This window comes from Rutidosis leptorrhynchoides, chromosome 7 (assembly GCF_046630445.1).
Source record: "Rutidosis leptorrhynchoides isolate AG116_Rl617_1_P2 chromosome 7, CSIRO_AGI_Rlap_v1, whole genome shotgun sequence".
Taxonomy (NCBI): domain Eukaryota; kingdom Viridiplantae; phylum Streptophyta; class Magnoliopsida; order Asterales; family Asteraceae; genus Rutidosis; species Rutidosis leptorrhynchoides.
In genome coordinates, this window is record NC_092339.1 from 180,135,172 (window position 1) to 180,151,751 (window position 16,580).

At 32.9% G+C, this 16,580-nt stretch overlaps 1 protein-coding gene across 1 annotated transcript; it reads left to right on the forward strand.

Moving 5' to 3' along the window:
• The first annotated feature begins 517 nt into the window (after positions 1-517).
• On the forward strand, positions 518-1,967 carry LOC139859813 (uncharacterized). Its single transcript, XM_071848585.1, has 4 exons — positions 518-970; positions 1,387-1,572; positions 1,676-1,746; positions 1,841-1,967. Exons 1-4 carry the CDS (start codon positions 518-520, stop codon positions 1,965-1,967), a joined length of 837 nt encoding a protein of 278 aa, XP_071704686.1.
• The last annotated feature ends 14,613 nt before the right edge of the window (positions 1,968-16,580 follow it).

Consider the following 16,580-nt stretch of genomic DNA (forward strand, 5'->3'; position numbering starts at 1 on the left):
TTTTTGGTGAACGGATTTGGGTCGTTACATTGCAGTAGTTGGGGGCAGGTTATACAACTACGAGAGATGAACGCGCGAGTGGTTAAGTCTCCCTGGGTGATCCCAAAATGATGTGAAAAAAATAATAATAATAAAGTAATAAATTATGCTATATGATACGTACAAATTATTAATGCGGTGGTATAAAAATTGGGGGATGATTCTCACACACTGTTTTTTGACCATCACACACCCTTTTACCCTATTATTAGGGAGGAATTCAAGTAAATTGGTGTGTGAGGATCAAAAAACAATGTGTAAGAATCATCCCCATCAAAATTTCATGAGAATGAGATTCATTATATTATTAGATTAGACGGAGTCCTTTTCTTTTAAGAAAACAAATAAACACACAAAATCCCATTTTCATCCCGAAAAGAACGTTTGGCACAACACCCGAAAAACAAAACATCTGTCTCGTTTCAAACAAAACAAAACCCTTCACTTGAAACACAGTTGTTTGAAAATGGGCGTAACAATGCATGTGAAATCTGACTCCGATTTGACCAGCGTCGAAGCTCTTACTCCGCCCCGATCACCTCGCCGTCCACTTTACTATGTTCAAAGTCCATCTAATAACGATGCTAACGACAAAATGTCATACGGGTCTAGCCCATTCGGGTCCCCGGGTCACCCGACTCATTACCATTGTTCTCCTATTCATCATTCTCGTGAATCTTCTACTTCTAGAACCTTCTCTGCTTCAATTAAGAACACTATCGTTAAACCTAATAGAACTATTTCTCCTTGGAAGAGAATTGAGGATGCTGATGTGGATGATGACGTGGATGATGATGATGGTTTTGATGACAGGGTTCCGTTTAGGTTTTATGTTGTGTGGTTTGTCGTTTCGTTTATTCTCTTGTTTACAATTTTTTCTTTGATCTTGTGGGCTGCAAGTGTTCCCTACAAACCCAAAATTTTCGTTAAGGTTAGTCTCATATTTTTTTTTATTTTTTTTTTAATTTAATTTATTTTATTTTTGTTATTTTTTGTTGATATTTGTTTCTTTTTACAAAAATAAAAATGACAGTAATTATTTTGGTAATAAAGTTCGCTGCTTTTATCAATATAGTATTTTACATTTTAGTTTTGGTAATGTATATTATATAAAATCGATAAGCTTGATTTTAGGGGCTTACTGATTTTTATCAGAATTTAATAAATATTTAAGTGGAATAAATTGTGAATTTGGATAATCACTGGCCTGACTCAGTGATGAGTATGTGACTCGTTTATCTACTCCGTATTTATTATCTGTAAATAGGTGCAGGCTTTAAACAGGAATTTTAATTCAATTTTTAAAATGTATTAATTAAGTGTTTGTTTTATTTTGATTTTGGGCAGAGTATGGTGTTTGACAACTTTAATGTACAATCCGGGATGGATGCAACAGGAGTACCAACGGATATGTTAACTTTGAATACAACGGTCAAGATTTTTTACCGAAATCCAGCCACATTTTTCGGTGTTCATGTCACCGTTTCCCCTATTGAAATTCGTTATTTTCAACTCAAGCTTGCTTCTGGCAATGTAAGTTTAATGGGTTTCATTTTCCTTTTATTGTTATGTTACTTTATAAATATTGATATTGATTGTTAAGGGCATTATGCTTTATTGAACACTTTAATTTCAGGTTGATCTAGTAAAAGATAGGATGTATGGAACTTTTTTGCTATACCTTCAAGTATATAAAGTGTTATCAAAGTTAAGATAAAGGAAAAAGAAGTAGGAAAAGGTTAAAGATTAGTACACTTTGAGAATATTATAATGAGTTTTCGTTATATTATATGTCATCTAGTTCGCGTAGTATGATATACCTGTTAGAAATGACTGATTTTGTGGCAATTAAGAGACCGAATTGTGTTGTTACTTTTAGTAATTTTGATAGGGTTGCTGCATATAGTCTAGATACGAGTGTTGGCTAGCATAATGTTATGTAGTTGTTGTATATAGTAGTATATTTCAATTCAATAGTTTAAAATGATAAATGACAATGACGAAATCTACATGCACATCACCACTTTACCTATTAAACTAGAATTGAAATGCACATCACAATAGTTTATTAGTATCAATTATACCCTTAGCTCACGTCTTGGCTTAAGAATCTTGTTGTAAATTTGTACGGAGTATTTATTAAACAACATTCTATTCATTCTTCGTTAGCAACTTTATCTTTTGATTTGTGTTGGGAGACTTGATTACATGTTGTTATTAATGCATCTTATGTATATTACATTCTTAACTCAACCTTACTAATAGGAGCTTGATTGCCAGCACAATGTGCTTATTTTGTGCAACTCTTGTTGTACATTTATAATTAAGAGCTTGTGTACAACAATGGGAACATTATATTTTACCCATAATAACTAGAATCTTGATTGTACAGACTTATGTAACTTTTACATTATTAGTAAGCACGTCGTGCTTTCATGTTATCGATGACATCCGACCTAACTTTAAACCTTTTTCTTGGACTAGATGAAAATGGGATTAAAAGTAAACACTAAACATATAATATAAATCAAAGTTTTGATAAGGCCTATATATAATATTAGTGTTGCATCAAAAAGCACATAAAGTATTCAAGTTCATGATATCCAAATATGATGGGCACCCTGTGGTCAACATTATTAAATTTTAATAAGAATATATGTTTTGGGGTGTGTAGTACTATTGTTTATGGACTCAAGAAAGTGTCAAAAAATATAAATAAATGTTGGGTTGATATATTACCAAGATGGTGCAAGTTCTGGTTCATATTAGGATAGATATACATCTTTCAAGACATTATAATTTATTTCTCATGGGCCCCATGTTGAAAGTGAGATGTGAAACCCCCCAGCCACATGAACTATTTGTCAGGGCAATGTAGTTTTTTTCCCTTTGAGAGATTCTTTAACTACGGAGTATATTGAAATCCTGTGTATATACTTCAATCTTACAGTAAAGAAAATTTTTGATAATAGGCCTAAAAAATTACCATTTAAACATAATTAATTCATTATCATCTCAATTTATCGCGTGTACAAGTCTCCTCATAAGCTTATTATTCGGTTGATTCAGTTAAACTCATTTATCACACTTTCACAGTCTAAAACAACCATTTTTTAGCACAAGACTCAACTTCAAACATGTAAGAAATAGTTGCAAAATCTCTTGTAATATAACCTTCTTTATCTAGCCACTTATAAGTACTAGGTTAAGTAGTAATATTATAGTTATGAGTTGATTTGGAGTTTATTAGACGAGTGTGCTTAGGGGGCCCTAATAGGACATTATATTTACTATATATCATTAACATTAATTGTTCACATACGAAATCTTTGAATAAACAAGATTACACCTTGTTGCATGGTTATGTCCTTAGTTATCTAGTAGTTGAATCTCGAATCATAACCTTCGAGAGTTTGATGGAATTTTACTCAACTTCAAGAGAAAGAAGAATTAGTTTTGGGTGCTAATAAAAGCACGATTGATAACTATATCTCTTTGCATAACAAAGTGTAACACTTGAATTCAATTTGAGCTAAAAATTGTCAACGCGCGTGTAAATCTTGAATTTGACCTAAATTAAGGTGCTTTTTTGTTTGATGTTGATTAATTTATCATCATATAGGATCAATCAAACATGTAATCACAAATTAATATACCAAAAACATCAAAGTAAAACTTACTTGGTGGAATAATAGATTTGCCATTAGGTATTGATGATGAATTCATGATACTTAGGGTTAATCAATTACTGTAGTTATGTCAATAATCTGATGGAGTGATTTGTCTCTCAAGTTATTGGTGTTCTTCCAGAGAGAATTCATTATGACATAATACAGGAAAAGACCACACCCAGGCTTTTATAGATTAGTTATGATAGTTATTTCCATCAAATAACTGTCAATTTAGTTAAGGGTACATTATGTCATTTAGGCAAACATAAGGGTCCAATGGTAAAAGGCCACATAGATTAAGGATAAATCTAACATTCTCCCACTTGGCCGAATTACCATTTGTAAATAAACTTTAAATTAGGTTGGCCAAGTTTATCGTAATTATCATAATTTCATATAGCATCAAAGCAAAAGGATACAGCCTTACGTGTCGCGTTTGACACGGGACCCCCATCGATTATACTAATGGTACTAATATAAAATGTCTGATTGCTATAAGCCGAAATGACCAGTGCATAATGTGGTACATAAATAAGTTTGTCTATGGCTAAACATAAGTGTGCACGATGAAAATAAATATAGACAAACCGCACATTATAGTGAAGGATATTGACTTAAAGCGCTTGTTTCAAAATTAAATGTTATCATGAAATCATACACTAACTTCAACATTAGGTAAGGTCTCAAATAAAACCCCAATATAGCGACATAACTCATAAATAGGTTGGGTTGTAGACCTTTAGTTAGCGGATCCGCAAGATTTCACGAGTTCTTATGTTCTCGATACATATACGTTATTCCTTCACTCGTTCACGTACAAATAAATACATTGTATCGAGGAATAAATCAGCTTCAATCAAACTATTACGTACGGTTCGAGAAGCTCATTATTGCGTTATTATCGCAGTAAATCTTTAACGGCCTTGATATAGATATAACATTTATGAGTCCAATTATCAAGTATCTCAACAACATTAAATGGCATGTCGCTTTTACTAAACCATTGTTGTTGAGGTCATCCTTAGCACTTGCTTTGACTCTACCAATAAATAGGCACACTTGACAGCATGAAAATATATCCCACAGTTTACATACTAGTTTCTTTGCATTTCACAAAGTCTGAATCCGAGTATCTAATAACTACAAGGTTTTCAGATCTAGTATAAGTTAATTTGTAGTACTCTTTCGTTCCAATAGATATCGCAATACTTTCATAGCAACTTTTTAATGATGTAGTCCAAACTTGAAATCTGAATAACATGCCACGTATATATGTGATATCTAGTTGAGTACAAAATTGAGCATACGTTTATCTTCCTATTATGGAAGCATAAGGACTTCACCTCATTTCCTTATGTTCAACCTCAGTTCTTGAACATTGATGAGACTTAAAATATCAACCCTTAACCACAAGAGTGACCGTGGGAGTAATGTTGCATATTGAACCTACTGAGCACATGTTCAGTTTATGCCTTCTGGGATAATTCTAATATCCGACTGACTCAATCTTGGCGAATTTCAATTTGTATAAAATGAGAAACTTCACCAAGACTTACGTGACAAAGTTTCTGGATAAAGAAAGTTTTGACTCATGCAACAAATCAACATTATTACTTGTTAAAAGTATATCATCAACCCAAAGCACAAGTAATATAAAAGTGCTCCCACTCATCTTAAGGTACACTCAGTTATCTACCCGATTTCTAATGAAGCTGTGTTTCTTCATTACTTCATTAGTTTTAAATACCATTGACGAGATGCTTTCTTAAGCCCATAAATACACTTCTCGAGTTTACAAACTAGATGTTCATGCCTTTTAAAGTTAAAACCCTGTGGTTGGACCATGAACACATCTTCATGTAAATCTCCGTTAAGAAATGTTGTTTTGACGTCCATTTAGTGTAACTCTAAGTCAGAATGAGCTACTAGGGCCATTACGATCCTCAGGAAGTCTTTTCTCGATATGGGAGAAAATTTTTCTTTATAATAAATACCCTCATTTTAAGTATACCCCTTTTGCAACCAAACGAGCTTGTATCATTCAACAATTCCATTTGGTAATTTAACAACTTCCCAAACGTCACTGCAGCTCATTGAGTTCAACTTATACTTCATTGCTTCCCCCCAATGAGCGGATTGGTCACAAGTAATGGCATCCTCAAATGATTCGGGGTCATTGCATTTCCCTAAGTTAACATCATTCTCATTCAAATGAATATAGTAATCGCCATGATTTTTGGGCTGCCTTTGTCGTTGTGTCATGCACAATGACTATTGAGTTTCTTGTGGTTCAACATTAGTCACGGGGTTCGGTTCATTTTCTTCGACATTAATTGGATGATCATGAAAAGTAAAGTGATCATTAGAGGTGTCAAGTGGCATATTAATCGGGATGGGCACATGAATAATTTGTGTCTCATCTTGAGCCTCTTGAATCTCAACTTTTCTATATGAACCGCTCCCACTCTTGTTAGCATTTTCAAGAAACTCTGCATGGTGTATCTCGACAATTCTAGTACTATTAGACGGGCAATAAAATCGATAACCCTTATATCCGTTATGGGTACTCAGTGAAGGAGAAATCAATGATTTTTAAGTCCAATTTTTGGGTTTAGGATTGTATAGCTTTGTTTCGGCTAGACATCACCTAAACCCATAAATATTAAAAACTGGGTTTTCTTCATGTCCAGATTTCATATGGTGTGGAAAAATCGTCAATGTAAATAATGAATGATTTATGACCACCAATGCTCAAAAGAAAGATCCACATAATTCTAATAATCAAGTACTTCTTGTGGCATCTTTCTTATTTCATTTCATCATTTGGGCCTATGTGCATTCTACACATTGTTCAAATATGAGAAAATAAGATCGATAGAACTTCATAATCTACAAGTCTAGTCATTATGTCTCGTAAAATGTGGCCTAAACGTTGGTGCCACAACATTGATGAGGTTTCTAGATCTCATTTTCACTTATTTTGAATTACATTCTCATCCCCAATCAATGATAATAGAGACTCCAAAAAATGATCATCTAAACATAACTTGAAGAGGTTTCCCTCAAGACAATCATTTCCAACAACACGAGGAACTTTATATATATATATATATATATATATATATATATATATATATATATATATATATATATATATATATATATATATATATATATTAATATATACTTTATTGTATCTAAAAGTAAGTACAAAGTCATCAGTAGTTTGCTTAGATACATATATTAAGTTCCGAGTCATGATGAGTACGTAAAGAGTTCCATAATGATTTAAACTAACGCCACCCTCAAATATTAAAGAGAGGGTTTCGAAAGCTTCAATGTTTAAATCAACTCAATTCTCTACTTTAACCGTTCGTTGGCTTTTTTTTAATGTACGCATTATTCGGAATCCCAGAAAGAATTAGCAATGTGTACCATTGACTAATAGTTAATACACACACCATGAATCAATAGGGACATCAATTGAAAGATTCAAATATATCTTTATTTGCTAGCCATTCCTTGAATTATGGGCAGTCCTTTTGAATAAGCTTTCTTATGATAAAATCTATAGTTTGGACCTCCTTGGAATGAGCTACTACTTGCACTCAATTTTAGGACTTAATTTGGATTATAATTATCTCCACTTGAACATTTTCTCTTCAATGAGCCCTTTCTCTTATTGGGTTTGTGAAAGCAATATGAGCGACATTACGTTATTTCAACTTTGAGATGTTCTTCCCCTTGCACGAACATGGCAATCAGTTCCTTAATTTTCCATTCTACCCTTTGCGTATTGTAATTGATCTTGAAAGGACCAAACGACATAGGGTGAGTTTTCATAATGAAATGAACTAAAAAAAAAAAAACTTTCACTGATTTTCATGTTCATGCCTTTAAGTTTGTTCGCCATATTACTCATCATCATAATATGCTCACGTACACCACTAACCCCATCATACTTGGTAGTCAACATATTGAGGATCAAAGTACTTGCATGGGCTTTTGAAGTCCCATTAAATTGTTCCTCTACGGAGCTTAAGTATTCCTTTGCATTCACGGAGTCGGGTATGACTCCTCGAATAGCAACGAATATGGAGTTCTTAATGATCATGAACAACATACGGTTAGATCGCTCCCACTGTTCATAAGCACGTTTCTGATCTGATGTACTAGCATCAGTAAGTGCGGCAGAAGGATCAGTATGAAGCGCATGATCGAGATACATAACTCCGAGAGTAAGTTTCACTTGACCTCTCCATGTTGAGAAGTTAGTACCAGTTAAGGGTTCAATTCCGGATAAGTAACCCAAGTTAGAAGTTGAGGTAGAAGTTGACATAGATTGAAAATTAAATGTATGCTCAAATAAAGCTAATAAATAATTAATGGGATATAAAGAAATAAAGTCAAGTGTATTAGTATAACATAAAACTTATTATGAACACCAAAATAATAGACATGTAAAGATGTTTGTCCAATTGTCAACCTTACGTTGGTTTAGTTGAAAGTTGGATCGTTAGACATCTTTAAATAAACTAAGTATGCATATATATCACATATCACCGTTGGGCAGAAACATAATATATATGTTAATTATGCTTATAATATATTTCATTGTTTAAGTTAACACACAAATAGCCGTTGGGTTCAATGAGTGAACAATTTAAACAATTGTATAGTATGGTATTGCTTAAACTTCTACATTAATTTAAACAACCATTCGTTGGTCCGATTATTTAAATTAACGTAAAAGTTACCATCATAAATTATAATTCATAAAGTGAATAAAGAATATGCAAGCTGTAAAAGTCAATTAAGAATGCATATACATAATCTTTAATCCACATCAAGCTTTAATCCACATCAAGGTATTTTATAAATAATATTCATCAATGATCAATTATGATCACCATTACATACATTAATTGTTAATAAATAGTGAACATCAATTGATCGTTGTGCATGTCCACCATTATCAGTCAAACGAATTTCATTGACAACCACCCAATTTGCATATCGTCATAATTCAATTAATACGGAGTAATTAATTTCAAGAACACCTATTAATCGAAAGCATTCATTAAAATCCATGTTAAAGTGGCTTCTATTGATTAACCCACTTGTATACTCATGTGATTCTCATATCAATCGGTTATTTGCATTTACTCAATGGTCATTAATAAGATAATTTGGATAATCATAAACATTCAACAGACCTTCATGATTAACGCATGATTGTTAAGAAATATGCATTCAAAACATTACATATCATGCACAAGCACATTACAAAATTATTCATGCACAAGCACATGAATAATTTTGTAAAAAACTGCTCCGTAACACATAACAATCAAGAATAAGTGATTCTAATATAGAGGAATCTTAGTAGCCGCCAAATCAAAAACCAAATTTATTCTATTTTTAAGTCGGTTACGAAACTGAAAAATTACGACTACCATCATCTAATTTCAATACATTAATTAAAATTGTTATTGCCAGTTACTTTATCTTGATGTTTATCTCTTTACATATCACACACTCAAATTAATCACATAAAATCATGAACAATAACCCAAAACTAATATCATTATATTACCAACCAACGATTGATTTTAAATATTAAATCACAAAATTTAATATACGGATTACATGTGATTTTGATTGCTCTGATACCACATGTTGATTAATTTATCATCATATAGGATCAATCAAACATGTAATCACAAATTAATATACCAAAAACATCAAAGTAAAACTTACTTGGTGGAATAATAGATTTGCCATTAGGTATTGATGATGAATTCATGATACTTAGGGTTAATCAATTACTGTAGTTATGTCAATAATCTGATGGAGTGATTTGTCTCTCAAGTTATTGGTGTTCTTCCAGAGAGAATTCATTATGACATAATACAGGAAAAGACCACACCCAGGCTTTTATAGATTAGTTATGATAGTTATTTCCATCAAATAACTGTCAATTTAGTTAAGGGTACATTATGTCATTTAGGCAAACATAAGGGTCCAATGGTAAAAGGCCACATAGATTAAGGATAAATCTAACATGATTGTTTACAAAAACAGGTGCCGAAGTTCTACCAATCAAGAAAGAGCCAAAGAGTGATAACTGCTCAAGTTTTAGGCTATCAACTGCCATTATATGGCAGTGTGTCGCCTTTCAATGCCGCTATTGGGCACCTCAAAAACGTAATAGTTCCCGTAAATGTGACATTCGTGATGAGGTCAAGAGCATACATTTTAGGGAAGCTGGTGAAACCCAAGTTCTACAAAAATGTTGTGTGCCAGGTCATCTTACATGGTAACCAAATCGGCAAGCATGTCAATTTGACCGATTCTTGCATTTATCGTGATTGATTTCTGGGAATAGTTGAATGTTTTTGATTTTAATAGTTAATTAAATTACACGTACATAATTGAAATGTTAAGTTATATGGATTGGTACTATTTGGTAACTGTAATTTGTCTAGCGTCTTTTTGCAAGAAAACTAGTGTTCTTCATTTTGTAGCTTTTCGTATTATTTTTTTCCCCTTATGCAAAGCTAGCACAACTGAGCTTCTTGGTTGAATGGTCTCGATGCATGATATTAATAGTTAACTTTTTGAAGTTAGGCTCATATTGCACGAGCAACGGGGGTGTTGGAGTGGGATTGGACTTCAACTGTTTTTCTCAGGAACTGATGAGATGTGGTTGAGATAGCCAGAGGTCTTGGTTCCACGTTAGTAAACGGTGTTCAGTCATCTTGGAATACTTAAACCTTTTTGATTAAGTGTGGTCGAGTACCGTATCTCAGATGTTTTATTTGGCGGTATTAGAAGCGAGAACAGGTGTTTGCTAAGGGGGATGGCCTGGGTAGTTGAGGTTAACAACTTAGGTTTGTTCAATTGTGGGAAATTGTTTTGTAAGAAGTATTGAACGAGAAAGAAATTGCAGGGATGTTTCCTAACTGGAGCTTGTTACCTTCGGTCGGAAGAATTTGAAAAAATACTAGATTAGTGGGCTATATGGGTTTGTCCTGATTGGATGGTGGTTACGCATTAGAAATAGCTGTTCCGGGCGAAAGAGTGTTAACTCGGCGGAAAAAGTGAGGCAGGGTGTAATTCGATTAGGTTTCAAAGTGTTTAGATTCTATGATTAAATTCATCTAATCTTACTAAACATGTACCTACAAAATTAAATAAGAAATTAATTCAATGGTTGTTCGCTTAATAAACTAATCAACTAAGGAGTACTAATTATCAATATCATCATCATCATCATCATCATCATTATCTAATGAGCATTCACTATTCACAACGTAAATGACTTTTAAGAATCAATAAGTCTAATGAGCATTCACTATTCACAATGGCAATAACGTAAATGCCCTCAACTTTGAGGGTATTTTGGTAAATACTTTTTTCTTCTCTTTTTTGAAAACTTTTCTCCAATACTTTTTTTACAATTTTTTATTTTACTTCATTTTCCCCACTTCCCTTTTAATTCTTTTTTTAGGTTTAGTTAACCGACTGTAAACGGTACACTCTTTTTTTTCTTCTTTTTTAAAAACTTTTTTTCAATAAATTTTTTTCAATTTTTTTACTTCATTTTCCCTACTTCCCTTTTCTTTCCTTTTTTAAGGTTTAGTTAACCGATCGTAAACCACTTTTAAATGTTAAATTAACCGACCGTTAATCGAAAAAAATCAATTCCAACGAAGTTATTCTATTATAACTTTCTTTTACTTCCTTTTTTCCTTCTCTTTGTTACCGTTTAATTGTCCGATCGTTAATCTTTTTATTTAAATGTTGAATGAATCGATCGTTAAACGATGAAGATAACCCCGCAGCGAAGTGCATGTAATAATCTCTCATTGGAACTAATTTGGAAATAATCACGATGTTATATTATTGTGTCGTTTATATTTACGTTTCTCGCATAATAACTATTGTGTTTATCTTAATTAAGACGTTCATCAACATTGACTTTTAAATATAAATGAGTTGGGGTGCTCCTCGCATTGCGTAGGGAAAACCTTAGCTAAATTAGTTTGAGAAAAAAGAGAAAAAAATTGAAATAAAGGACATAATTTGAAATGTGTAAAAAAACTCAAAGTTAGAAAAAAGATAATAAACAATATAATAACAGTTATATTAATTAATAATAACAACAATGATAATTATAGTTGATTTGTAATAAGTGAAAAATTATGAAGTTGTAATAATTGAAAGTTTGGTGATTGATTTCTAAAAACTGTGGAAAAATTTTGTGATTAAATTGTAAAAAGTGAAAATTTTTGTCTTAATTTAAGTTATGTGGTTGATTTGTAGTAAGTGAAAAGCTTCGTGGTTGATTTGTAAAAAATGTGAACTTGTGTTTAATTTATAAAGAATTAAAACTTTTGTGTTAATTTCTAAAAAAAATATATAAGTATACTATTTATACTTTTGTTGTTAGTTTGTAAAATTAAAACTTTTGTGTTAATTTTTAAAAAAGATAAACGTATACTATTTATAGACTTTATTTTTTAAATATCTTAATTTAAGTTATGTTATTAACTTGTAGTAAGTGAAAAGTTTTGTAGTTAATTTGTAAAAGTGTGAAAAGCCTTGTGTTTAATTTATAAAGAATTATAATTTTTGTGTTAATTCCAAAAAATATAAAAGTAGACTATTAATACTTTTATGTTTTATTTGTAAAAAATAAGACTTTAGTGTTAACTTTTTGAAAAAGATAAAAGTATACGACTCCTTTTGTTCCAATTTAATAGTCCTAGATAAATAGGACACAGTTTAAGAAAAAGTGACTAACACATGTATTACCCTTACTTTTTAGGGTTAAGGCTACTCAAGGGTCATATACATTTTTTTTGTCCCGATGTAGGCCATATACCAAAAAAAAAATAATGCAGGTCACATACTTTCAAAAAGTGTATCGATGTAAACAAAAGGTAACCTGTTATCGGCTAAACATGTCACCTTTTGTTTACATTGATACAGTTTTTGAAAATATGTGACATACATTAGTAAATTTTTTTTTTTTTGGTATATTGCTTACATTGGAACAAAAAAAAGTATACTTTTTTTGAAGCTCAATCTACGAAATCGATCAAGGATGATTCTCTTAACAAATTGACTTCAGATTAGTGAATCACAACATCAAACGAAGTTTCACACATCATCAAAACTGATAAGCATCAACAAATTCATAGAGTTTGATCTCGAGTTCATCCTTAATTGAAAACCGTGCCTGATTTGAGAACCGGATCAATCTGAGAGGTTATACCGAAATGTAAAAATACAGATGTGATCGAAATCTCTTCATGAAACTATCTGTAAATTTACAGCTCTTAAATCGAAGAAATGAGTCCGAATTTCGAAGTCAAAGTTTCAAAAAAAAAAATGAAACGAACAACCTTATTTATCAGGTCAACAATTTAAGTTGGTTTATATTAACACATTTTTTTAAAGTTTATGGCCTACAATAGTATTTTTTTGGGTATATGGCCTACATCGGGACAAATAGAAAAGTATATGACCCTTGAATAGCCTTAACCATACTTTTTTCTTACATTTTTGTCTTTTTTAAGGATATAAAAGTATTTTAACCAATTATTCTTATCTATTTATAGAAGTAGACTATTAATTTGTGACAGACAAAAAGGAAACCTGTACTATTTAATTGGAACGGAGGGAGCATTTAAGTTGTGCGGTTGATTTGTAGTAAATGAAAAGTTTTGTGGCTGATTTATAGACACTGTGAAAATTCTTGAATTTTATTTATAAAGAATTAAAACTTTTGTGTTAATTCCTAAAATTATATGAAATTAAACTATTTATACTCTTGTGGTTAGTTTGTGAAAATTATAAATTTTGTGTTAATTTTTCAAGAAGTTAAAAGTATACTACTTAAAGCTTTTATGTTTTAGATAAAGGTTAGATTAAATATTATATTTAGGGAATAGAACTCGTGTGTCTTCCTTGTAAGGATAATTTGGGGAAAATAAATAAGGATTACTTATTAGTCTATTTGTTCTTAATGGTCAGATTAAAGGGGCATTTTATGTAATTAGTCAATCTAATGATCGTAAAGAGTTTATAATACTAATAATTGCTTGGGATATGATAGAATATAATAGGGAGTCATTCTCACATAATTTTTTTTTTTATCCATCAACACTTTTTATTTATATATAACTATAATACCCTTAAGTAAAAAGAGTTAGATATTGGATGGTGTAAATTATTATGATGGATAAATTAGTCATATTTAAATCAATAGTGTGAATGGATTAAAAATAAGTATGTGAGGATTACTCCCATAAAATAAGATAGGATAGGATAGGAAATGATCAGTTTTTTTATAATTAAAGTTAATTTATTAAATTATCTTTAAGGAATAATATGTAAGACAATCTGTTTTTCTTAGCTAATTTTTTAATGTGTTTGCAGTTTTCGTCGACACTAAACAAGGTCAGACCGACTTTTGACTGACATTGACCACTTTGACCTAACTTTTCTCGACTTTGACATGACTTTTTAGTGACTACTTAGACGGTTTTAAGGGACACGGGACGGATTAGTCTCCAAACCGCCGCAGCAGACATCACCATGACCGTTGAAACTGTCGTTTGTAGCCATGATTGTGAGTGGGTAATAACTAGGAATATTAGATTATGGGCTCAAAATCCCAAACAAAACCCTACTACCAAAAAAATGATAGGATTAGGACCTAACAAAGACAAGTGATTTAATCTGATCACTTAACTCACGAACGACAAACGATTAATATAAAGCATGAAACAATAAATAAATGCATAAAAACGACACGGGATTTAACATGGTTATATCCCAACTCCAAAACGCGGAGAAAGGTTTACTCCACGGGCGCAAACCAGAGATTTTTCGTATAATTTTCGTGCACACTTTTACAGGTTACAATATGGTTCTTTTATCGGCAAAAAACAAACAAGGAAACAACTTTGAGAACAAGTTTCTTTAATCTAGAAACTTCTGGCCGCCCAGCACTAAACTTGCGATCACGAGTCTTCTGCATGCATCTGTTTCGTGATCGCGAACCACACCTCAAGCGTCATCTCCATTAGTGAGTTTAAAACTCGCTATCTCGACTTTTATAGCAGCATCTTTGACTTTTGTATGACTTGTTTAACTCGATTCACACTTCAACCAATTTCCCACTCTAAAAGATGTTAAACAACCCATCTTTAACTTGACAGCATCATCATCATGCCACAGCAACAACCCGACCCGCTAATTACACCTCCTTATAATACCGCCGGATTTGCACCCGAATCACGCCGCATTTCACCCGATAACCTTCGAGCAAGTGAAGTCTTTCGACACAAAAAATACCGCTGAGTTATTATTCGATCCTTTTGTTACTAGCTTGAGAAATCTCTTTGTTTCTGTGCCAACCATCTTCTTAAACTTAGAAGATCATCTTCTTACAAGACCAATTGAAGTATGCGACCTTCAATTTTATATAGTATTCTTCATGAGACTATATCGCCTCAACCGTCGATCTATGTAACGACCCAACCCGTTATCCGACCAAAAACACGCCTTAAAAAAAATTGTGGGACAGTACATCTGGACGGCGTCCAGCTCTGAAGGACTGAACGGCGTCCAAGCCTTTTGGACGGCGTCCAAATGAACTAAAAGATTATGATCTGTTTTACATTTACACGCGAGCGGAAAACCCGCTTCCCGACACTTTCACACGAAAACACTTTCACAATATGTTATAATAATTAAAACTAAGAGTTTTCCACAATAAAACCGAGTTTTATGACACCGGGCCCACATCGGCCATTTTACGACTTTCGTACAAAATTACGAGTTTTCGACCATATAAGTTTAACACAAAAACGAAGACCGAGCATGGTGATTGGGGATACGCTACCCAATCCTAATTAAATCCAAAAGCACGTCTTCTAAGCAACTACGCAAGTCCACTAGTCCCCACGCTTACCCGAGCCACCGCATCCATGCAAATCTATAAAAATGTAAACAACGAGAGGGTATGCTAATGCTTAGTGAGTGAGAATATACTACATACATATATATGCATAAAATGGACACGCCACATAGTAATCAAATAACGCATACCAGAGCATCCAAGCATAAGGCAAGCTAAGCTAAGCATACCGTATGATCACTAAACATCAAGCTAATAATACCAACAATAAGATAAGTTCACCAACGACGATGTGAACAACGCCAATAAGCTACACCCGGTGGGTTAGCTACAACACAACCATACAACAATATATAAACAATATACAAACGTCCAAGGTTAACCCCTTAACCCAATATCGGAACCGACTACCAATTACCAACATGAAGATTGACTGAACTACACGAGCCTTAGTAAATCCGCATCCACACGAGACTACTATCTTCAATACCACAACAAACATCGAGGTTGGCCGAACTACACGAGCCTTAGTGAATCCGCAACCACACGAGATCACTACCTCAATAAGATGACCGAACTACACGAGTCATCGTGAATCCGAACTACACGAGACTCACTTTCAATAAGATGACCGAAACTACACGCGTCATCATGAATCCGCATCCACACGTGATCCACTTCTCCAATCACAACTCAATACCAACGCTTCGCCAATGGGGTTGTATAATCCACATCACAAGCATATGTGATATCGTATACACAAAGTGTGCACCTCACCAAAGGTGGTCAACCAAAACGCACAACCGTGCCAATTGGACCTATTACACAAGTCCATCAAATCCATCTATATGTGAAGTGGGCTCTATAACCGAGAACAACTTCACCTGACCCGCACCCATCCTACACATACATATGCACATAGGATATTAACACTC

Bases quoted from the DNA above. Each gene is read 5' to 3' on its own strand.
- LOC139859813 (XM_071848585.1), top strand. From the start codon at position 518: ATGCATGTGAAATCTGACTCCGATTTGACCAGCGTCGAAGCTCTTACT. The intron at 971-1,386 runs GTTAGTCTCATA...GATTTTGGGCAG, and splicing joins AACCCAAAATTTTCGTTAAG to AGTATGGTGTTTGACAACTT. The intron at 1,747-1,840 runs GTTAAGATAAAG...TATGTCATCTAG, and splicing joins GTATATAAAGTGTTATCAAA to TTCGCGTAGTATGATATACC.